The sequence below is a fragment of the Pan paniscus genome, chromosome 21, assembly GCF_029289425.2.
Source record: "Pan paniscus chromosome 21, NHGRI_mPanPan1-v2.0_pri, whole genome shotgun sequence".
Classification (NCBI taxonomy): domain Eukaryota; kingdom Metazoa; phylum Chordata; class Mammalia; order Primates; family Hominidae; genus Pan; species Pan paniscus.
The window spans coordinates 19,478,687-19,503,018 of NC_073270.2; the positions used below are offsets into that span (position 1 = coordinate 19,478,687).

The 24,332-nt window shown below is 42.2% G+C and overlaps 1 protein-coding gene, 1 non-coding gene and 1 pseudogene across 2 annotated transcripts in view; 1 reads left to right on the plus strand and 2 right to left on the minus strand.

Moving 5' to 3' along the window:
• The first annotated feature begins 565 nt into the window (after positions 1-565).
• DTD1 (D-aminoacyl-tRNA deacylase 1) overlaps positions 566-24,332 on the plus strand; it is a 171,087-nt gene continuing 147,320 nt past the window's right edge. Inside the window, exons 1-3 of the mRNA XM_034946911.3 lie at positions 566-1,067; positions 6,674-6,764; positions 8,942-9,177. Coding sequence (XP_034802802.1) covers positions 1,025-1,067; positions 6,674-6,764; positions 8,942-9,177 — 370 coding nt within the window. The 5' untranslated portion in view covers positions 566-1,024. The remainder of the gene's footprint in view (positions 1,068-6,673; positions 6,765-8,941; positions 9,178-24,332) is intronic.
• Positions 15,894-15,950, minus strand: LOC112437996 (U6 spliceosomal RNA; annotated as a pseudogene).
• On the minus strand, positions 18,579-18,699 carry LOC112438031 (U6atac minor spliceosomal RNA). The gene has a single exon (XR_003026536.1). It is a non-coding gene; the product is annotated as a U6atac minor spliceosomal RNA (small nuclear RNA).

Sequence of the window (24,332 nt, forward strand, 5' to 3'; positions counted from 1 at the left end):
GCAATATCAGGAGGCACATGATGTCTTGTTACTGGTTATGTTAACTTTGACAACGTTATTAAGGCAATTTAGTATTCAGTATTTAACAAACAAGCACACTAGTTTGTAGTCTTTTCTGGGCAAGTGAGGGTTTCTTCTCAATTTCAATGCCTTTTCTACACCCACCAATGCTATTAGTCACCTTTAAGGTGAAGACTGCTGAGATGGAATTATTTTTAGCAATGATAATAATTTGTTGGGGTAATAGTTGTACAGCCCTTTGCTGCCATCTAAGCACTTTTACGTGGTTTGGTTCATTTAAATCTAACAACCCAGTGAGGGGGCCAATTAGTAGCATTTGTATTACATGAGAAATTAGAATTCTAGAATCACATACCTATTTATTACCATGACATGGCTATGTCGAATTAATAGTGAGATAGGTAAATGGCTATTTTAGGCAGCAGATCCTTTTGTATGTGGTATCTGAAAAGCCAGTGAGGCAGGAAGACAAGGAAGAAGAATTTGGGAGGATCTGCGTGCAGAGGGCTGGAAGAGGAAAGAGGAATACAATTAGAAATAGGATTCAGGCTGAATTTAAAGGCTTAGTGATGACGGGTTCTTAGGTTCGGGTATGTGGGAGAAAAAAACCAGCGTAGAGACTACCTTCGGGGCAGAGTGGGTTCTGGGCACTGGGTAGGGGCTGGGCCCGGGATGGGGGGATCAAAGGGCTCTGGCGGAACCCAGATGTGGGTGGGGCAGGGCCGAGCCTGGGGACTGGGCTTTTCAATGACGGGCGGGGTTACGGTTGGGCAGCAGGTGGGCGTGGCAGGCACAGGCGGAGTCAATCTATGAGTGGGTGGGCCTATCGCCAGGCCGAGAGTGGGCGTGGCCGACGTGGGGTGGGCAGCCGCCGACCGAGTCGGACCGGCCCGTTGGGCGCGCTTCCGGGTGTCACCTCCAGAGGGCGCCGGCTGCGGAGCCGCCCTCAGAGTCGCGAGGCCGGACGCAGCGCGGCGCCGCCCCACTCGCCCCAGCCGCCGCCATGAAGGCCGTGGTGCAGCGCGTCACCCGGGCCAGCGTCACAGGTCAGTCGGGCGGGGCCGGGCCCGGGAGGAGCCGCCCCTGACCCCCGCGACCAGCTGTCTTGCGTGGGGGGTCTTCCTGCGCCATCCTCGGGGCCGCTGCGGCCCCTCCGCGAGCCTGGTCCCCTTCGCGAGCTCGGTCCGCGCAGCCGCGAGTCCCCGGGGCCGGCTTCGGGGCAGCGCGGCGGCCGGAGAGCCCCCTGCACGTGCCCGACCGGCCGCGGCGCGCCCCTGGCTTCCGGCTCTCGGCAGAGGGTGCAGGACCAGCGCGCCTCATTCTCAGCACCTTTGTCCTGCGTGCGGGATGGCGGAGCCTCGGAGCATCTCCGTTGCCCGCTCTTCAGGGAGTGTTGATGAACCACGCTTAGAGCATTTCCGGAGCAGGCACTCCTCCCTTTTCACTGCTATATTTTAAATGTTCAATTTTTGCCCATTTTTACGTATTCCAATTTTTATGGGGCTTGACTCAGGATGAAATGCACAGATGCGGAGAGTTGCTCCTTGGGCTGAGCTTTGACAGTTGCGTGCACGCACGTGACTGGAGCCTAGGCTGGATGAGGGGCGCCCCCTGCCCAGGACGCCCCTCGTCCTCGCCCGCTGAACTCTGCGCGGAGGGGTCGGGATCTAAAGAATTCAAGATGAAAACATTTCTCTTTTTCTTGTGGACCTAGCCACCCGACCCCTGGTCATCACTCGAGCACTTTCGTCTCGTTTGGGCATCAGAGGTCCAGATGATTAGTGTAGATAAAGTAGTCGTTTTAGGAAAACCACGGTACGAAAGATATTTTTTAAAAAACATTTAAAAGACAAGCTTTATATTGTCTTTAGTCTTTTCTGTCTTTATTGGCACAACTATATTGTTTCAGTTCAAATAATTTCAGATATCCTGTCCTTGGAGCCAGTCTGCACCAAATATGTGTTCTTGTGTCCACAAAAGTATGAATTAAAAACAAAACAGGCCGGGGGCTGTGGCTCACACCTGTAATCCCAGCTCTATGGGAGGCCAAGGCGGGCAGATCACCTGAGGCCAGGAGTTCGAGACCAGCCTGGCCAACATAGAGAAACCCTATCTCTACTACAAATACAAAAATTAGCCGGGAGCGGTGGTTGGTGCCTATAATCCCAGCTACTCGGGAGGCTGAGGTAGGAGAATCGCTTGAACCCGGGAGGCTGAGGTTGCAGTGAGCGGAGATTGTGCCACTAACCTCCAGCCTGGGCGACAGAGCGAGACTCTGTCTCAAAAAACAACAAACAAACAAAACCCCAAAACAAAAAACAAAACAAAACAAAACAAAACAAAAAACCCTAAAGAAACAACCAAACCCACCAAAACCATATATTTAAATCTAAGAGTCTATTTTTCAACCCCGCCTAATGATTTCTAAGCTGTTCTGGTAGCTTTGGTTTTGGAAATGGTCCTGGAATAATAGGGAATAGAGTAGCACTGGGATTTAGGAATTTTAAAGCTTTTATAACATTTCTATAAATATTTAAATTCATGAAAACTGGGAAAATTCATAGATGAAAGATGTTTTGCATTATTGAGAAGAATCTTGCAGTCTGCTGCTGTGTGTGGTCATCACTGACAGATTTAAATTTTGATCTCTCTCCTGAACTCTCCATCCTGCTAATCTGGAATATTGAAAATGTGTGTTCTGTGAGATGTGCTGAATAAGAGTCTGGGTTATTTTGGTTCATTATTTAAGTTATATGCTTTCAGTTAAAACAACCAAACCTGCATATTAAAAAAGATAAGGGTGTTAATTATGGGAAAGTGTAAATAATTCGGGAATTCTGGGTTGGGGAACTGTGGAATTCTGTTAGAAGGGCGCTCCACTTATGCAGGCCTTCTAGTTGCATTGTAATGGAAAGGGATTTTCTGATTCCTTTAAAATGTGGCTGGTTTCACTGAAATGTGGCTGTGTTTGAATGGCATTTTATTTTAGGGGTTCTAAAATGTTAACTTCCTGTTTTATGGTCGGGACAGCATAGATTATCAGGAGTCACGCATTTTATTTTATTTTAAAATAGTTGGTTGACTTCACCCTTATTTTAAATTTATGTATTTATGGTTTGTTTGTTTTAGAGATGGGGTCTTGCTCTGTCACCCAGGCTGGAGTGCAGTGGCACTATTATAGCTTACTACAACCTCAAACGCTTGGGCTCAAGTGATCCTTTAGCTTCAGCATCCTGAGTAGTTAGACTACAGGCGTGTGCCGCCACCGCTATGTCCAGCTTAGGAGTCACACATTTTACTATGTGGTATATTCAATTTATGTGATTGGTCAAACACTTTTTTTTATAGTAACCCTTTAATATTATTTGATGCCCAGTCCATCAGATTTCTCCAATTGGCTAACTGGTTTTGTTTTTGTTTTGAGAGAGTCTTGCTCTGTTGCCGAGGCTGGAGTACAGTGGTGCCATCTCTGATCACTGCAGCCTCTGCCTCCTGGGTTCAAGCGATTCTCATGCCTCTGTGTCCTGAGTAGCTGGGCTTACAGGTGCGTGCCACTGTGCCTGGCTAATTTTTTTGTATTTTTAGTGGAGACAGGGTTTTGCCATGTTGACTAGGCTGGTCTCAAACTCCTGGCCTCAAGTGATTTGCCTGCCTCGGCTTCCCAAAGTGCTGGGATTACAGGCATGAGCCACTGCACCCAGCTTGATCAAACACATTTTGATGCCTTAGGTTGGGTATTGTGATAATCTAATTTTTAAAAGTTTATTATGGCACATTTCAAACATATTAACAGACGGAATAGTGCAATAACCCCCATGTCCCATCATTCAGTGTCAGCAGCTAAAATTTGATGTCTGTAAACAGTGTTGGAAGAGGATCTAAAATGTTTGGGTTTAACTAGGTTAACTTTGAAGGTTATGAATTCTTGAAGTAGAGATCTCAGGTCTGATGCCACTAGTAGGTAGAAAAATTGACCAAACATCTCAGGTCTTTTCCAGCCCTTTGATCTTTTGTTCAAAGTGGTGATTCTCAGGTTTTTTCCCTTGGTGATCCATTTACTTATAATAAAAAATCCTTTTGAATCTCCTAGTCCTTCTACTTGTCCCTGGATGGGGGACAAAACTGCTCCAAAATAAGACAGCAGTCTCTGTGTCATATATAGACTTTGGGCCATAATTTGTTTCATGTTAAGATAATTATAAAACTGTCAAAATTCTTTGACAGTGATTCTAGAATCTAAGCAGATTATCCTAGCTGTAGAAAAGGCTTTAGTGTACAAAGATTTTCACTACACTGTTATTTACTGAGGTGAAAATTTTGAAAGAAGCCATATGTCCAGCAAAATGGAATGGTTAATCAGTCTACTCGATGAGCTGAATCTATTAAAAGGTGTTTAGGAAAAGGTTATGACATGAAAAAATTCTTATGCAATATTATTATAAAAATTTATATGCAACATTATTATAGTAGTTGAGAACAAATATGAATTAAAATGTATGAATAGATACAATATTAAAAGGAAATCATTAAAATATTAAAGTACCTTTGTTCTTTTTTTCATGTTTCTCATATTTTCTAAAATATATAATCCTTACTTTGATGATAGATATAACTTCATGACCTTTATTTTTTAAAACATACTTTGGGAAAAATTTAGAAAGTATATCAACATTGTAAGAAAGTAATGTTGATTTATTCAAAGAACAAATAAAGCCAAAGGCTTTTTCTGAAGCAATGCAAATGAGCAAACCAACCCCCAATTGTTTACTGCCTATGTCAGGATAGATTATTTCTATTTCAGCTTTTGAGGCAGCGGCTCAAAGGACAATAAGTCACACACACATAGTTCATTATAAGAAAAGCAGCACAGAAGAAAAGATTTAAAAAATTTTAGCATAAAAATAAAGAAATTAAGCATTACTGATATTTCAGGAATGGATTGATGTTGCTGGGATCTGAATAGCAGGTGGTCTCTTGCCATTGCAACTGAAGAAAGAGGGAAGTTTCTCACCCTTTCTTTAGCAGTGTATTGTAACATGGCATAGTCTATGTTACTGTGTTAGTTATATTTATAGCTATTACCCTGCAGAATCAAGCAAACAGCAAGAAAATGGCTGAGTTGACCCTTCTATTCTGATTAGAACATTAGGTCAGTACAAGATGAAGTAGTAAAACAACATAATCTAATAAGATTGGCAAATAATTGGCAAAAAATAGAAAATTTTCAAGAGCACCACTTGAAATACAGATTTAGCTGGGTATGATGGCATGCATCCATAGTCCCAGCTACTCTGGAAGCCGAGGCAGGGAGGATTGCTTGAGCCCAGGGGTTCTGGGCTATAGTACACTATGCTGCCCTGCTGTCATACCAAAGTTCTGCATCAATATGGTGAGTTCCCAGGACCAGAGGACCATCAGGACGGATGGACCAACCTAGGTTGGACATAGAGCAGGTCAGAACTCCTGTGCTGATTAGTAGTGGAATTGCACCTGTGAATAGTCACTGCACTCCAGCTTGGACAACATAGAGAGATCCTGCCTCTTAAAAAGAAAAACATGAAAAAAAAACAGGGATTCTCCATCATAAAGATGCATCTTTTTTTTTTTTTTTGAGATGGAGATTCACTCTTGTCACCCAGGCTAGAAGGCTGGAGTGCAATGGTGTGATCTTGGATCACTGCAATCTCCACCTTCTGGGTTCAAGCGATTCTCCTGCCTCAGCCTCCTGAGTAGCTGGGATTACAGGTGCCCGCCACCATGCCTGGCTAATTTTTGTATTTTTATTAGAGATGGGATTTCGCCATGTTGGCCAAGCTGGTCTCGAACTCCTGACGTCATATGACTGCCTGCCTCAGCCTCCCAAAGTGCTGGGATTACAGGCATAAACCACCATGCCCGGCCCATAATGATGCATCTTGCTACCATTTGAGATATTGTCTAGTGGTAGTAGGGCATATATTTGGTTATAAATACATATACAAATGTTAGGAGTGTGTGCTTAGAGCCTTTTTTTTTTTTTCAAATGGACAAGATGCATGATTGAAAAATATTTGGAGATCATTGGCTTAGAATGTAACCACAAAACTAAACTGGGAAATAATAGCAGTTTGATGAGTTGAAGCTTAACACATAAATTGTGATTTTTATGTATTATGTATTTGTCCTCATAGTAAGTAGGAAAATCATTTATGATATGAACATTTTCCACTTTATGCTTCCTGTATACTGTGTTACCATTTTTTTTGATATTCTGCAAAAGGCAGGAGTCTCTTTTCTGAGAATTAATATAGCTGAGCTGGCTTCTCTGGGGGAGGAAAACACAGTCTGTTTTTATAGATGGGCAAACTTGACCATAGAAAATTTTGGGTGTCTTACCCAAGGTAACATAGATGAAATATGGCCCTAAGATCCTGCTTAATGGTTGTTCACTTTACAGCTCCCATTCATTCCAGAGATAAAATCAGAATGGATGGGAATTATTATCATCTCACTGCATTTATGTAACTCTTTTCATTTTCGAATACGTACTGACTTTAACCAAAGAAGTTATAAGAAGTATGTATGATGTTTAAAATACTCCTATGGTTACTTGAAAGCGCTTTATGACCTTGTTTGGTTCTGAGTTCTTCTCTCCCTTTTGGTTCCTTTCTAGTTGGAGGAGAGCAGATTAGTGCCATTGGAAGGGGCATATGTGTGTTGCTGGGTATTTCCCTGGAGGATACGCAGAAGGAACTGGAGCACATGTAAGATGCATTTCTGTCATTGCTGTTTGAGTGGGCTATGTGGTGGTGGTCATGCTGGGAACTTCCATAGTACTTTGTGCCTGTGAGGTGAGCCCCTGTCACTTTTAACCATTGTCCCATTGGATGTAGTATGGTTATCTCCGTGTTTCAGAGAAGACCGAGGAAGAATGATTTGGGAGACCTCAACGCTAAGTCAGCCTTAGAGCAGGAGCACTGCCTAGCCCCTGTCTGTTTGCTACTGTGGCCTCAGAGCATGCCTCTTGTTCTCTTAACACAAAAACCAAGCCTCTTTTCTTATGTTTGGTTTCTCTTTTTTAAATTGGGCAATGTTATCTGGGCACTATGTATTTTTAGAATGTCTACTAGCTCGCTGTGCACATAGGGATCTAGAACTCAGAGAGGTTAAATTGCTGGCCCCAGATCATGCACACACACTTAGCAAAAAGCCTGAACCCCAGTTACAGTCTGGGCTCCCTGACCTTGAAGCCAGTGATCTTTTTACTAAGGTGGTGGCGGGGGTTGAGGAGCAGGGGTTGCCATTGCTGCTGCCTGCCTGGCTCTCTGAGTTTACAGATGGGCAAACTCGACTATAGAAAGGTTTAGGTGTCTTAGCCAAGGCAGCACAGATGAAATATGGCCCTAAAATCCTGCTTAATGATTGTTCACTTTATAGCTCCCATTCATTCCAGACATAAAATCAGAATGTGCCCTCTGTGCACCTCTTCCCCTCCATTACCACGGGGCACATTTACTTTAGATGCTGGATCCATTTATTCTGCCCCTTAGTGCTCAGAGCTTGGGTATAACCCTGCCCAACTGATTCTGTTGTGTTAGATTGAAAATCAGACTTGAAACTGAATTCCTGCTAAGGTGTTGATGATGGATAACTATCATTCAATACTACTTCAGTGATGGTGGTATTTTAGTAGCTGTCCCCTGGATACTCAAAGAAGTGGTAGAGTGGTGTAATGGCTGAAAACTGAGGCTGTGGGTTTGAATGTCTTTATGGCTCTGACATACTACAGAGCTAATACTTAGCCTGGTGCTTAAGAGATGTGATTCAACATAAGACAAATCTTGGCTGTGGAGAGGGGGTAATGAGTAGCACCTGTCCCTGAGGGTGCCCATATTAAGAGTCAGTTAATTAGTATTTATAGAGTCTTTGAAACTGTCATCGACTTAATATCATCCAGAAGGGTGGCTCTCAAATGGTGAGATTTCAGCTTTCATGCTGGTGGTTCTCTGCTGTGCTTCTCAAATCTGACCCTATAGCTGTCACCTGGTCAACTTTCTTGCCATGGTGACTATCCTTCACATGTATAGGGAAAGCCCCTCTGGGGCTTAAGGAGCTTGTGACATAGTTTTCAAGGTGTCTTTCTCCAGATCTTTTTGCATATTTGCAATAACCATGATTTTTCTCTCAGTGTATTTGCTGAATTGTTCTTTTTTTTTTCTTTTGAGACAGAGTCTCCCTCTGTCGCCCAGGCTGGAGTGCAGTGGTGCCATCTTAGCTTACTGCAATCTCTGCCTCCCTGGTTCAAGCGATTTTTGTGCCTAAGTCTCCTGAGTGGCTGGGATTAAAGGCGCCCGCCACCATGCCTGGCTAACTTTTGTAGTTTTAGTAGAGATGGGGTTTCTCTATGTTGGCTAGGCTGGTCTCGAACTCCTGACCTCAGGTGATCCACCCGCTGTGGCCTCCCAAAGTACTGGGATTTCAGGCATGAGCCACTGTGCTCAGCCGAATTGTTCATTTTGAGTAGCTCCAAGAAGGGGTGTAAAAATGGATGTCATTTATCCTAATGTGATGAATTCATTCATGAAAAATTACAGTTGGACCCATGTTTTGACATATCCCCGACCTAAAGGAGCAGAGAATAGGTGGTTGTCATCTTAGCCCCAGTTCTCACCAGTAGCTGCTGTGAACTGGAGCGACTGGCAAAAAAGAAGCAATCTCAAAACAACCGTGTGAGGTAGAACTGTTATTATTCTGTATCGCAGCTGAGGACACTGAAGCACAGGCTGGATAAGTGACTTGCCTGAGGTCATGCCTCCTGTCAGGGATGGAGTCATCATTATGTCCTTATTTGGCCGGAAGCTGGTGACATTTTTGGGGTATGGAGTGTGTTGGGGGGGCTTGTGATCTCTCAGGTAGCTCTCACTGCTCTTTTTCCCCTTAGGGTCCGAAAGATTCTAAACCTGCGTGTATTTGAGGATGAGAGTGGGAAGCACTGGTCGAAGAGTGTGATGGACAAACAGTACGAGATTCTGTGTGTCAGCCAGTTTACCCTCCAGTGTGTCCTGAAGGGAAACAAGCCTGATTTCCACCTAGCAATGCCCACAGAGCAGGCAGAGGGCTTCTACAACAGCTTCCTGGAGCAGCTGCGTAAAACATACAGTCCGGAGCTTATCAAAGGTAAGCAGGAGAGCCACATCCAGGAAGGGGTCTTTGGGACACTCCTGGATGGAGAGAAAAAAGAAGCTGCAACTGCAGCATCTCCTTTTCTGGAAAGTCATTGTTTATGCTTGTTACTTACTTAGAACCACATACTAGCTGCTGCTATTGCTGCTGTTGTACTTAACACATGTCCTCAGAATGCTCCTGCCGGCATTTGCCCTCCTCCCTTCTGTTCACATTTTGAAAATGTTTGGGAACCCAGAGGTGTGGCTAATACAGTGGTATTTCTTTGATTGTTTAGCTTAGCCTTGTCCAATAGAAGTATAGTGCAAGCCTCAAATGTGAGCCAAATATGTCATTTTAAGTTCTTGTAGCCATATTTAAAAAAGTAAAAAGAAATATGTGAAATTAATTTAAAAAATATATTTTATTTAACTGAATATATTCAAAATATGATTTTACTATGTAATCGTTATAAACAACGATGAGGTAGTTTACATTCTCTTTTTTTTTTTCTAAATAAAGGCTTTATTTGATTAGAGCAGTTTTAGGTTCACAGTAAAATTGAGAGGATGGTACAGAGATATTCCATATATCCCTGCCCCCGCATGCATAGCCTCCCTCATTATCAACATCCCCCACTAGAGTGGTGCATTTGTTACAACTGATGAACCTAAGTTCATTGTTGGATTGTAACTGTTGTTCATGGCACATCATTATCACCCACAGTCTCCTGTTTGCACTAGGGTTCACTCTAATATTCTGTGGGTTTGGGCAAATTTATAATGACGTGTCTACCATTGCAGTATCATACAGAATATTTTTTATTTTATTTTTATGATTTTGTTTCTTTTTCTGTTCTGGCTTCTCAATAAGCTTTTTTGACCTAGTCTCATAGACTCTGTCTTTTAGTAGATGAGAGAAAGTGTGTGTGTGTGTGTGTGTGTGTGTGTGTGTGTGTGTAGAGAGAGAGAGGGAGCTATAGATGGTGTTTTTGTTCTCCTAATGGTTATTTCTAAGTTTTTAACATTCATGAATAGTTACAAAAATTTCTATCAAAATTTATAAGGATCTTAGTATATTTGAACATCCCCTTTTCCTTTCTAGTTCCACTTTTTAAAATGACTTTATTAAGATATAATACACATACTGTACAATTCACCCATTTAAAGTGTACAAGTCAATTTTTTTAGTTTATTAAGAGTTGTGCAACCATTGCCACAATCTAATTTTACAACACTTTTGTCCCACTTAAAAGAAATCCTGTACTCATCAACAGTACTAGCCTACTCCCACTCTCTTCTTTGTTGCCCCAGTCCTAGGCAGCCATTAATCTACTTTCCGTCTCTTTAGATTTGTCTATTCTGAACATTTTATGTAAATGGAATTATATAATGTGTGGTTTTGTTCCTGGCTTCTTTCACTTAGCATAATGTTTTCAAGGTTCATCCATGTTGCCACTTTTCTTTTCATCATAATCATAATCACTTTTAATCATAATTTATTTATAATCTGTAACTGGCTGTATTTGATAATATATTTTATCAATTTCTGTGGTCACCAACCTGTCTTGCTTCCTTCTTTGGGCTCTTATTTCTGAAGTACATTCTATGATATATCAGTTGTTTACTAAGAATGTGTTAGTGGAACATAGTCATTGTAGGTTTTAAAATGTTTTTATTTTGCCTTAATTCTTTATGATTGCTTAGCTGGGCATGGAATCCTAGCTTGACAGTTCTTTTCTCCTAACATTTTGTCTTTTTTAAAAAAAATTATTAGTATACTTTAAGTTCTGGGGTACATGTGCAGAACGTGCAGTTTTGTTACATAGGTATACATGTGCCATAGTGGTTTGCTGCATCCATCCACCCATCACCCACATTAGTTATTTCTCCTAATGCTATCCCTCCCCTAGCCCCCCACCCCTCAACAGGTCCCGGTGTGTCCATGTGTTCTACTTATTCAACTCCCACTTATAAGTAAGAATATGTGGCGTTTGGTTTTCTGTTCTTGTGATGGTTTGCTGAGAATGATGGTTTCCAACTTCATCCATGTCCCTGCAAAGGATGTGAACTCATCCTTTTTTATGGCTGCATTGTATTCCGTGGTGTGTAGGTGCCACCTTTTCTTTATCCAGTCTATCACTGATGGACATTTGGGTTGGTTCCAAGTCTTTGCTATTGTAAACAGTGCTGCAGTAAACATACGTGTGCATGTGTCTTTATAGTAGAATGATTTATAGTCCTTTGGGTATATACTCAGTAACGGTAATTTTTTTTTTTGAGATGGAGTCTTGCTCTGTCGCCCAGACTGGAGCACAGTGGCACAATCTTGGCTCACTGCAAGCTCCGCCTCCCGGGCTCATGCCATTCTCCTGCCTCAGCCTCCCGAGTAGCTGGGACTACAGACGCCAGCCACCACACCCGGCTAATTTTTTATTTTATTTTATTTTTTTTTAGTAGAGATGGGGTTTTACCATGTTAGCTAGGATGGTCTCGATCTCCTGACCTCGTGATCCGCCTGTCTTGGCCTCCCAAAGTGCTGGGATTACAGGTGTGAGCCACCGCGCCCGGCCAGTAATGGTAATTTTTAGTGCCCTAAAAATCCTCTGTGCTCTGGCTATTCATCCCTCTCTCTTCCCTAACTCCTGTCAACCACTGATCTTTTTACTGCCTCCATAGTTTTGCCTTTTTTAGAATGTCATATATTTGGAATAATACAGTGTGTAGCCTTTTCTGATTGGCTTCTTTGACTTAGTAGTATGCATTTAATGTTTCTCTTTTCATGGCTTAATAGCTCATTTTGTATTAGCACTGAATAATGTTCTATAGTCTGGAGATACCACAGTTTATTTATTCGCTTACTGAAGGATATCTTGATTGTTTCCAAGTTTAGGCAGTTATGAATAAAGCTGCTATAAACATCTATGTTTTCTTATTTTTTATGTATTTTATTTTTTGAGATGGAGTTTTGCTCTGTTGCCCAGGCTGGAGTGCAGTGGTGTGATCTCGGCTCACTGCAACCTCTGCCTCACGGGTTCAAGTGATTCTCCTGCCTCAGCCTTCCGAGTAGCTGGGATTACAGGTGCATGCCACCACACCTGGCTAATTTTTGTATTTGTAGTAGAGGTGGGGTTTTGGCATGTTGGCCAGGCTGGTCTCAAACTCCTGACCTCAGGTAATCCGCCCACATTAGCCTCCCAAAGTGCTGGGATTACAGGTGTGAGCCACCATGCCTGGCCAAACATCTGTTTATAGCAGGTTTTGTATGTATATAAGTTTTCAGCTCTTTTGTGCAAATACCAAGAAATGCAATTGCTGGACTTAATAAGTATGTTTAGTTTGTTAAGAAGCTGCCAAACTGTCTTGCAAAGTGGCTGGATCATTTTGCATTCCCACCAGCAATGAATGAGAGTTCCTGTTGCTCCCCATTCTTGCTAATATTTGGTGTTGTAATTGTTTTGGATTTTGGCCATTCTAATAGGTATGTAGTGGTACCTCATTTTAATTTACATTTCCCTGATGACATATGATATGGAACATTTTTTCATATGCTTATTTACTATCTGTATATCATCTTTGGTGAGGTATCTGTTAAGGTCTTTGGCCCATTTTAAAAAATTGGATTGTTTTCTTACTGTGTTTTAAGAGTTCTTTTTATATTTTGGATACTAGTCCTTTATCAGATATGTCTTTTGCAAATATTCAACTTGCAAATATTTATCCTTTATCAGATATGTCTTCTGTGAATATTCAATTTACAAATATTTATCCTTTATAGGATATTTCTTTTGTAAATATGTTTTCTCAATCTGTGGCTTGTCTTTTCATTCTCTTGACAGTGCCTTTCATGGAGAGGAAAATTTTAATTTTAATAAAGCTTAGCTTATCAATTTCTTATTTTCATAGATTGTGCCTTTGGTATTATATCTAAAAAGTCATCATCCTACCCAACATAATCTAGATTTTTTCCTGTTATCTTCTAGGAGCTTTATAGTTTGCATTTTACATTTAGGCCTATGATTCATTTCAGATAATTTTTGTGAAGGGTCTGTGGTCTTTGTCTAGAGGCGCTTTTTTGTGGATATCCAGTTATTCCAACATCATTTGTTGAAAAGACCCCTTGCTCCATTGTATTGCCTTTGCTCCTTTGTCAAAGATCAATTCACTGTATTTATCAGGGTCGAATTCTGGGCTCTCTGTTCTGTTCCATTGGTCTGTTTCTCTCTTCTTTCATCGATGCCACACTGTCTTATTTATTGTAGCTTTATTATAAGTATTGAAGTCATATAGTGTCAGCCCGTTAACTTTGTTCTTCTCTTTTAATATTTTTTTGACCATTCTGGGTCTTTTGCTTCCCCATATAAACTTTAGAATCAGTTTGTTGATATCTGCAAAATAACTTGCTGGATTTAGATTGGGATTGCATTGAGTCTATAGATGAAGTTGGGAAGAACTGACACCTTGACTATATTGAATCTCCCTGTCTATGAACATGGAATATCTCTCTCTCCATTTCTTTAGTGCTCTGACTTCTTTAATCACTTCTTTAATTTTTCTCATATAGATATTCTAATTTTTTAAAGATTTATACCTAAGTGTTTCATTCTGGGGGGTGCTAATGTAAATGGTATTGTGTTTTTAATCTCAAATTCCACTTGTTCATTGCTGGTATATAGGAAAGTGATTGACTTTTGTATCCTGCAGCCTTGCTGTAATCACTGCCTGGTTTCAGTTTTTTGTGTTTAGTCTTTAGGATTTTCTTCTTGGATGATCATGTCATCTGCAAACAAAGACAGTTTTATTTTTCTTTTTATTTCTTGCCTTATTTCATTAGCTAGGACTTCCAGTCCAGTGTTGGAAAGAGTGGTGAGTGGGGATATCCTTGGCTTATTTCTGCTCTTAGTGGGAAAGCTTCTAGTTTCCCACTGTTAAGTATGACGTTTGCTGTAGGTTTTTTGAAGATACTGTTTATCAAGTTGAAGAAGTTCTCCCCGGCCAGGCGTGGTGGCTCACGCCTGTAATCCCAGCACTTTGGGAAGCCGAGGAGGTCAGATCATCTGAAGTCAGGAGTTTGAGACCAGCCTGGGCAACATGGGAAACCCCATTTCTACAAAAAATACAAAAATTAGCCAGGTGTGGTAGCACGCACCTGTAATCCCAGTTACTTGGGAGGCTGAGGCAGGAGTATCGCTTGAACGTGGGAGGCGCAGGTTGCAGTGAGCCAAGATTACGCCACTGTACTCCAGCTTGGATGACAGAGCGGGACTCTGTCTCAAAAAAAAAAAAAAAAGCCATTCCTAGTTGACTGAGAGTTTCTATCATGACTGGATGTTAAAGTTCATCACATGCTTTTTCTGTGTTTATGGATGTGAAGATGTGATTTTTCTTCTTTAGCTTGATTGATTAATTGATTTTTAAGTTGAATAAGCTTTGCATACCTGGGATAAATCCCACTTGATCATGGTGTATAATTCTTTTTATACATTGTTGGATTCTATTTGCTATTTTGTTGAAGATTTTTGTGTCTGTATTAATGAGAGGTATTGGACTGTTGTCCAGGCTGGAGTACAGTGGTGCAATCTTGGCTCTGCAACCTCTGCCTTCTGGGTTCAAACGATTCTCATACCTCAGCCTCCTGAGTAGCTGGGATCCAGGTGTGTGCCACCACACCTGGCTAATTTTTGTATTTTTAATAGAGACGGGGTTTCACCATGTTCGCCAGGCTGGTTTCGAATTCCTGACTTCAAGTGATCTACATGTCTAGGCCCCAAAGTGCTGGGATTACAGGCATGAGCCACTGCACCCGGCTCTTGTAATTTCTTTATCTGGTTTCGGTATTAGGGTAGATTCTGGCCCCATAGAATGAGTTGGGAAGTACCCCCACTGCTTCTATCTTCTGAAAGAGATAGATTGTAGAGAATTGGTATAATTTATTCCCTAAATGTTTGATAGAATTCACCAATGACCCCATCTAGGCCTGGTGTTTCTTTTTGAAAGGTTATTAAATATTGCTTCAGTTTCCTCAATGGATATAGTCTATCCAAATTGTCTTTTTCTTCTTCTTTCTTTTTTTTTTTGAGATAGAGTCTCGCTTGGTCACTCAGGCTGGAGTGCAGTGACACAATCTCAGCTCACTGCACCCTCTGCCTCCCAGGTTCAAGCGATTCTCCTGCCTCAGCCTTTTGAGTAGCTGGGATTACAGGTGCATGCCACCATGCCCAGCTAATTTTTGTATTTTTAGTAGAGAAGGGGTTTCACCATGTTGGCTGGGCTGGTCTCAAACTCCTGACCTCAGATGATGCACCTGCCTCGGCCTCTCAAAGTGCTGGGATTATAGGCGTTAGCCACTGCACCCAGCCTGTCTATTTCTTCTTGTGAGAGTTTTGGCAGATTGTACCTTTCAAGAAATTGGTCTTTTCTTAATTTCTTTTTTTTTCTTTGGGAACCCTGAGAAACTAAGGGAATTGGTCTTTTTGTCTAAGTGATCAGATTTGTGGATATAGGTTGTTCGTGGTATCCCCTTACCCTCTTTTTAATGTCCATGGACTCTATAGTGATGTCCTCTGTTTCATTTTCAATATTGGTGATTTGTGTCCTCTTTTTTTTTTCTTAGTTATCCTTTCTAGAAGCTTATTGACTTTATTTTTTCAAAGAGCCAGCTTTTGGTTTGATTTTCTCTACTGGTTTCCTATTGTCAATTGATTTGTGCTCTATTTTTTAAAAAAAGTTTATATGCTAATCTTCTCTGTATTGTTCCAATTTTAGTATATGTGCTGCTGAAGCAAGCACTCTGCTCTAATTTTTGTTATTGCTTTTCTTCTGCTTACTCTGCATTTAATTGCTCTTGTTTTTCTAGTTTCCTATGGAGGAAACTTAGATTATTGATTTTAGTTCTTTCTTCTTTTCTAATAAACACATTTAGTGCTATAAGTTTCTCTTTTCCCCACTTTTGTGCTAAGAATTTTGTAATAAGTCTTCAAAACTTTGTGTGTAGTTTATACTTAACAATTCGGACCAGCCACATTTCAGGTGCCCAATGGCCGTGTATAGGTCATGGCTGTCATATTGGATAATGCAGATTTAGGTCTCTGCTTACCTGTTTATTCTTGGGTGTGCCAACCTAGTTAAACTAATCAAGACTTAGCTAGAAAATGTCTTAGAATAATGGTCCTGGTTTTCAGGAGAACTGTGATTCTGTAAAGACTTTAAGGGCATCATTCATTTCTAGTTTCTTTTCATATTTCTGGGGATAAATTGCACTAAATATCATCATATTTTACCCTTTTCTTCAAGGTTACTGGAAAACATATTCATAGGTCTTCATGGAGAAATACATAAGAAAAAAATTTTTTTTTTTAAATTAGAAAACATAGCCTCTTTTGGTAATGCATTTCATTTTGAGCCCTTCATAAGTAGAATGTCTTTTTCAATGTCGAACTGCAGTATCTGTTGCTCTAGTTACACCCTTTTGTAGACAGTTATTAACTTTTTTTTTTTTTTTGACAGGGTCTCACTCTGTCACCCAGGCTGGAGTGCAGTGGTACGAGATCTCTGCCCACTGCAACCTCCACCTCCTGGGCTCAGGTGATCCTCCTACTTCAGCCTCTCAAGTTGCTGGGACCACAGGCACGTGCCACCACACTCGGCTAATTTTTTTTGTATTTTTTTTTTAGTAGAAATGGTGTTTCACTATGTTGCCAAGTCTGGTCTTGAACTCCTGGGCTCAAGCAATCTACCTGACATGGCTGCCCAAAGTGCTGGGATTACAGGCGTGAGCCACCAAGCCCATCCTAATTGTTAACTCTTTAGTGTTTCCTATGCTCTAACTTTCTCTCTCTGGATTAAGCAAACCCAGATTTTTTTTTATTAGGCTTACTTTCAACCTTAATAAAATTTTTGAAATTTTTTTGAAGCTCTGTAGCAGAGCCCACATTGAGGATTGTCAGCTTATTTGATGTGCTCATGTTTAGATGGGTGATATTCCTACTCCTCCTTGGCATTTCCTTTTAATGCTCTTTCTACTTGTAAAAATATCCATTTGCTGTAAGAATACATGGATTCTAGATGAACAGAACATTCCCAACTTAATTCAAATCCCACTCTTACTTGGGTTCTGATAGAGCAGAATAGATTTGCCTCTCCTGGAAATATCCAAATTTAGAACTCCATTTACAAGTCTGGTCATGGATGTCTCCAGTGGTTTTTCCTACCCTATGTCCACTGGGATCCTCCAAAGTGGTTTGCTGCAAACATGTTTCTTCACAGAATGAGTAATTAAGTCAAGTCCTCTGAGTAATTATTTTTCTTTTCTGAGACAAAGATTAGATGCTGCCAGCATTGTTCTTCTCTGCTTGCAGGTGTTTGTGGAATCATTCAATTTCTGAGTAATCTCAGATGAGTTTTAGAATGCTCTAAAGTCCCTTGAAACATAGATGAAAGCAAGGAATATCAGAAAAGCATAAGTGAAGGCATTTTAAATGGGTGAACATTTATAGTTGTTAAGGAATGCTTGAATGAAAGGAAAACTGCTTTCGTCTACGTTTTTAAAGAGGATAGTTTATTATTATTGGGTGTTTGTATTCCTAAAAACATCTTTTATTTATTCTAAAACATTAGTTATTTATTCCTAAAAACATCTTCTTTTTGACAGAGAGGGTCTTGCTATGTTACTTAGGCTGGGCTTGAACTCCTGGGCTCAAGTGATCCTTTCTCCTCAGCCTCCCAAGCTGGGACTACAGACGGTGTGCCACCACACCTGACATACTTCTTGAAATAATGTATATTTTATCTAGGTAATTATATGAAGTGTCTGGGGCAATCATAAATAATTTTATAATGGATCAGAATTTAAGCTCATGGTGTATAATACATCTGATCATTTTGATGAAAAATTGACATAAATTATACACAGTTTTTTTAAAGGATTTTAATATTACAATTTAATGCATTTTGGAAAAGCAAATGTGAAATGACTTGGGCTTAAAAAACCAGAATTTATGGCTGGATATGGTGGCTCTTGCCTGTAATCTCAGCACTTTGGGAGGCCAAGACGGGTGGATTGCTTTAGCCCAGGAGTTTAAGACCAGCCTGGGCAATATGACAAAATCTCGTCTCTACAAAAAATGCAAAAAAATTAGCCACACATGGGGTTGTGTGCCTCTAGTCCCAGTTATTCAGGAGGCTGAGGTGGGAAGATCGCTTTCACACGGGAGATTGAGGCTGCAGTGAGCTGAGATGGTGCCGCTGCACTCCAGCCTGGGTGACAGAGCGAGACCCTGTCTCAAAACAAAACAAAAAACACCAGAATGTACAATTCTGTGAATAGTCAGAGACAAATCATAGAACTATTTTGATTACAAGTGCAAAGTAATTTTAATGTTGGTTATAGATTTACTTTCTTATTCCCCTAATAAGAGTAAAAAATCATGGTTAGATGCTACGAAGTAGGTGGCAATGCCTTAACCTTATGCGTGTTGTCAGGCCCAAGGGCCCCTTCCATCCTTGTCAAGGGCTAACCTTTTCTCCTTTCATACAGCATATACAGACAGTTTTAATCAAAATTTATTTCCAAATGTTTTGAACTTCCAGAAGTCCTACAATTATATCAACAGTGTGTCACATTTTCTTTTGGCTTTGTCTCTTTTACAGCCTCCAATGAAACAAAATTCATAGAGCATGCGTTACACATTTGCTGTCTTTGGTTAATTTTGAGAATTTGGCTTCCAGCTCCAGTATGAAAAGGCTCTGTGAGCCCAAGGGATGTTGGAATGCAGATGAAATGCTAAATACATTTTCCTTATTTTAGGATTTTTAAGACCACTTCAGCAACTTTAAAACGTAAAGTTTAATTAGATTTAACATTTTTTCACTCCCTTCTCCTTTCCTAAGTGAAATTTTATTTTACATTTATATTTGATTTGTTTCTCTTATTTGTTGTTAGTGACAGAGAGAAGATCGTTGTCCCCTTTGTTCCTTCTCTGTGTTCCTCGCATCCCTGCCAGCACCCATGCTGTTAGGGACATTTCCTCATCTGCCGCAGCTCTTCCCACATGGTCCCTGCTGTGATGCATGTGCCCACAGCAGGCCGGCTCTCTTGGTTCCTGTTGTTTTATGGCCCGCTTGGTAATATCACCCCAAGCTCTTTCACTTGTTCTGTATACAGTGGAACCCTGGAGGGGAAGCTAGTTATGGTTTGGTCCTCACGCATGTTTTTTTTAATTATTATTATTGTTATTATTTTTGAGACGGAGTCTTGCTCTGTCACCCACGCTAGAGTGCAGTGGCGCGATGTCAGCTCACTGTAACCTCCGCCTCCCAGATTCAAGTGATTCTCATGCCTCAGCCTCCCGAGTAGCTGGGATTACAGGCACCCACCACCGTGCCCGGCTAATTAATTTTTGTGTTTTTAGTAGAGACGGGGTTTCACCATCTTGGCCAGGCTGGTCTTGACCTCCTGACCTTGTGATCCACCTGCCTCAGCCTCCCAAAGTGCTGGGATTACAGGGGTGAGCCACCGCGCCCGGCCCACACATGTTTATTATTATTGTTAGTTAATAACATGACAAAATACCTCTGTTGAGGACTTGTTATATTCCAGGCCCTGTGCAAAGCAAACACTCTTTCATTCTTTATCTCATTGAATACTCACAACAATTCTAAGAGGTGAGTATGGGGATTACTGCCATTCTGTAGGTGAGGTGCAGCACGGTAACCTATGGAAGGTCACTCAGCACGTAAGTGGCAGAGCCTGGAATCGAACCAGCAGCTGTCTCTAGAACCTGAGCTTCACTGATATCTTTGCTTCACTGTAAAATTCACATCTTCTTGGCTTATTGGCCTTTTCTGTTATCTTTCTTTTTTTTTATTTTGTGACAGAGTCTCACTCTGTCGCCCAGGCTGGAGTGCATTGGTGCAATCTGGGCTCACTGCAACCTCCTCCTCCCAGGTTCAAGCGATTCTCCTGCCTCAGCCTCCTAAGTAGCTGGAACTATAGGCGCCTGCCACCACACCTGGCTAATTTTTGTATTTTTAGTAGAGGCAGGGTTTCACCATGTTGGCCAGGTTGGTCTGGAACTCCTGACCTCAAGTGATCTGCATACTTCCGCCTCCCAAAGTGCTGGGATTACAGGCGTGAGCCACTGCGCCTGGCCCTTTTCTGTTATTTTTTCTGTATTTGTTGAGTCTACTGGGACTTTCCTGCCTTCTCCGTCATGATCAAGGAAATCAGCGGAGGGGTTTTTGGGCCTCATTTGGGCCTAGGAAGGGGAGCAGTGTGCCCTGAGGCCAGAGTGTCTTTCCTCTCTGAGCAGGATGTTCATCCAGGATTTTAGTCCTGTTTCTGCTGGGGGAGATATTATTGGTTCCATTCAAGTCAGTTTTGTAACATCCATCAATAAGACACTTTATCTGTCAGCCCTTGTGCTAGGCTCTGGGTATACAGTGCCGAGTAAGAGTGATGCAGTTCCTGCCCTAAAGGAGCTCACGGTCTAGAGAAGAGAGATACTAAACTAGTGTGGCTGTTCCTGCCACAGCGTGGTAACGTTCCTCAGAAACCTCCTGCTCTGCGAAACTGCTGCTAAAACTCTCAGGGCTTATGGGAAAAATGTAGTTAATAGCAGAACACCAAAGTCCTGTGGCTGGGTTGGAAGGCAGTAGGCACTTGTTTTTTATTTTCATAAGATACTTTTAGGGGCTTCTGCTGCCAGTGCTGAGGGCTTTTCTGCTGAAGGCTGTCATTTTATTCCCACTAGTCTGGCTCTCCTTGTCTGAGAAAACCCACCTCTGCCGAGATACAGCCTCTGTGGTATATGCACTTTCATTTACCAGTTGTATATGAGCGATTCTCCTTTCAGAAACAAGTGTCATCAGAACCTTCTGAGGTGACTGGTGTGATGCATGCTTTGAGGGAGTGTTAGGGATGAATAACAGGGTTAGTTGCTAAGGTGGTGGCTGCACATGTGCTTGGGCATGATTTTGTCTGAGCTGTGTTTAGGTCATTTGTCGATTCTTCTTCACTCATCAAACCAATACCCATGCAGAGTGTTGTTGATCTTTATGCTTGTATGTGGGTATATACTGTTGCCCCTCGTTAAATATTGACTGGCCACTAGGGTGCATGCTATTTAAATTGGAAACACCCCCACTGTTTTTCTTTTATATTTTACATAAAGTGTAAAAGATTGGAGACGGTTTCGCCATGTTGCCCAGGCTGGTCTCAAACTCCTGGGCTCAAGTGGTCTGCCCGCCTTGGCCTCCCAAAGTGCTGGGATACAGGTGTGAGCCACTGCACCCAGCCTATTTTTCTTTTAAAAACTCCCTGAGCCTCTTCTTCTATTGTAATGACCTGGGGCACTGGACAGACCAGCCTCAGAGGAGAGATCAGGTTTTCCCAGCATGCTCCTGCTCAAGCACTGAGCATCCCACATCCCTAGAAACCCCTAAGTCCTGGGCAAACTAGGATGGCTGGCCACCCTAAGAAGCAGCCCTGTGGCAGTGCAGTTCTCGGGAAAACTTGGGCCAGGTGATATCCTGAATGCATTGTGTAAAAATGCACTCCTCTTTGCATAGGAGACAAGGTAGGGCTAGGATGAACATCGGGGCAGGAGGATTAGCTGTCTGCTTCGGCTGGAGAAATGACAGAGTTCACGGCCAGGTCCCCAGTAAAGCCGCTGGAGTACCCAGCTCTAGGCAGGTGTGTGACTGGCCTGAGCAGGTTCAAGAGGTTCAGGGACAGACTTGGATGGAGGAGTGGAAGAGAGACCACATTGCTGAAAAACACTGTTGGCAATCTGGCAACTTGGTCATCTGGTGCACTGGCTGACTTCTATGTTTGTTAGCGGCAAAGACAGCCGGGAGAGATATTTAAGCTGAGATGAGAAGGATGAGAGAAGCTGCAGGCTGTAGTATCAGGAAGGGTTTTTTGTATGGGCCCATTTAGAGGCACTTCCTGTGTCCCAGCAAGCTCCCTAGGCTTGCACACATTTTCCCTTCTCCCTCCCTCTCTCCCTTCCTCCTTCCCTTCCTCCTGCTCACTCATTCTTCCACTCTCCTTCAATCCCTTCCTTCCTTCCTTTCTTCCTTCTAAAACGGCCGCAGTGTACCCTCTTCCCCTTTCTGCTCTCCTCCCCCTACTCCTCCCCACTTCTCATCCTTGGCCTCCCCACGTTGCTGGGCTCCTCCCAACCTGGTGGTCTCAGGGCAGTTGGCTTCATAACATGGTGCTGGCTTCCTCCACAGTGAGCATTGCAAGAGCAGGCGTTCCAAGATGGGAATAGATGTGCTGATCCCTTCAGACCAGGCCTGGAAAGTGGCACAGCCTTACTTCTGTCATATAATGTTGGTCAAAGCAGTCTCACAGCCTACCCCGATTCAAGGGGAGGGGATACAGTCCCACGCTGTAATGACAGGAGTGTCAAAGAGTTTGCAGCCATTTCTAGTCTTCCACAGCTCGTAACCCTGCTGCTCTCAAAGGGTGGAACTTTCCTCATTTCATGGCTGTTTCTCGAATCATTGCTTTACGGGAAAAACTCTAGTGAATAGTCCTGTCATATTTTCCCCTCTACTGAGAATGAGCTAAACGTTGAGGGTGCATTATTGGGTCCCCAGACCGAGTAGGCACAGGAAACTGGGTCACTTGTATCCTCGACAGCCCTCAGGGATCTCCAGCCTTCACATGAATGCTGAAGGCCCCATTTGGCAGGAGGCGTTGAATGCTGTCCAAGTTGAGTGTTAAGCATGCATTGCTTTTATAGTTAGAAAAAAAAAAGTTATACCAAAATGGAATAGTGGAGAAGGGCAACCTTTGCTCTCAAGCTTCTAGTTCCAGCTCTGAGGCATTTGTAATGGGCTCAGGGAAACATTCACTAGTCAGCTTTGTTCAGCAAATCAGAAGCTGCTACAGTATTCAAAAGGATTACCTGTATATTCTCTGCTGGGTCTGATTTGTTGTGGGCATCTAAGAGCTAGAGACATGTGGACAGACACGTCAGGAGGGCAGCAGTTTATGACCGCTTCTGCTCTGTGTGCTCCATGGGACGTCCATGATGCCCGTGCCTCTCCTGCTTCATAATGCAAAGAGAAAGTGCCAGGAGCTGGAAGACCACATCTAAGTTTTTGTTTTGTGCTTAGTACTGATTTCTGTGGATTTGTTTAATTTTCTACTCTGTTTACTATTTAAAGCATTTTAACAGCATGAGTGAACTTTCAGTGGAAGCCTGTTCTATATACTTTGGCAAAGACTGTGATGCCAAAGGCATTATTTTTCTTGTAAATTTAGGAAATTATAATGTGGGATCGTGTCTTCATTGTTAATGAGTGGCAGGGTTGGCAAACTGTGGTACAGGCTGTTGCTCTTGTGTAGAAGTTTGGCACAGATGTCCGACTGATTTTGGCCAAATACGTTTATATTTTCTCTCATTCTTTCCTTTTCTTTCGTTCTCTTCATTAATTTGATTACTGACTTCATTATTTATTCCTGCATGTCTCTTTTTTGGTCTTACATGTAAATCATCTTCACAGCTACAATGTAGCATCCCTCTTCCCAAATGGCAAACTATATCTACTTTCGTTATTAAACCCTGTCTTTTCGTGATTTCATTGATTTGCTTAGTTGATTGTCTATTGTGAACAGCAACCTGATCTTGCCAGTTCTCCCTTCCCCTACCTAAAATAACCATGGCCACCCTAAAAGCAATGTCAGCCACTACAGTGGCTCACACCTATAATCCCAGCACTTTGGGAGGTCGAAGCAGGAGAATCACTTCAGCCCAGGAGTTCTAGACCAGCCTGGGCAACATAGCAAGACCCCATCTCTTAAAAAAAAAAGAAAAAAAGAAAAGAAAAAAAAAGAAAAAATTAGCTGAGTGTGATGGTGCACGCCTATAGTCCCAGCTAATTGAGAGGCTGAGGCAGGAGGATTGCTTGGGCCCAGGAGTTCAAGGCAGCAGCAAGCTATGATCACGCCACTGCACTCTAGCCCAGGTGATAGAGTAAGACCCTGTCTCTAAAAAAATTTTTTTAAAAAAGCAGTGTCAGTCGTATGGTGGGGTTTTGCACTCCTGCACTAATGGCAGCATGCCTTATGCACAGTGGGTGCTTTGTGATTTTGTGCAATGAATGCCTCTGGGTCTCAGGAGATGAGGACTGGTCCATTTTGGTGGCTTTGCCATCCTT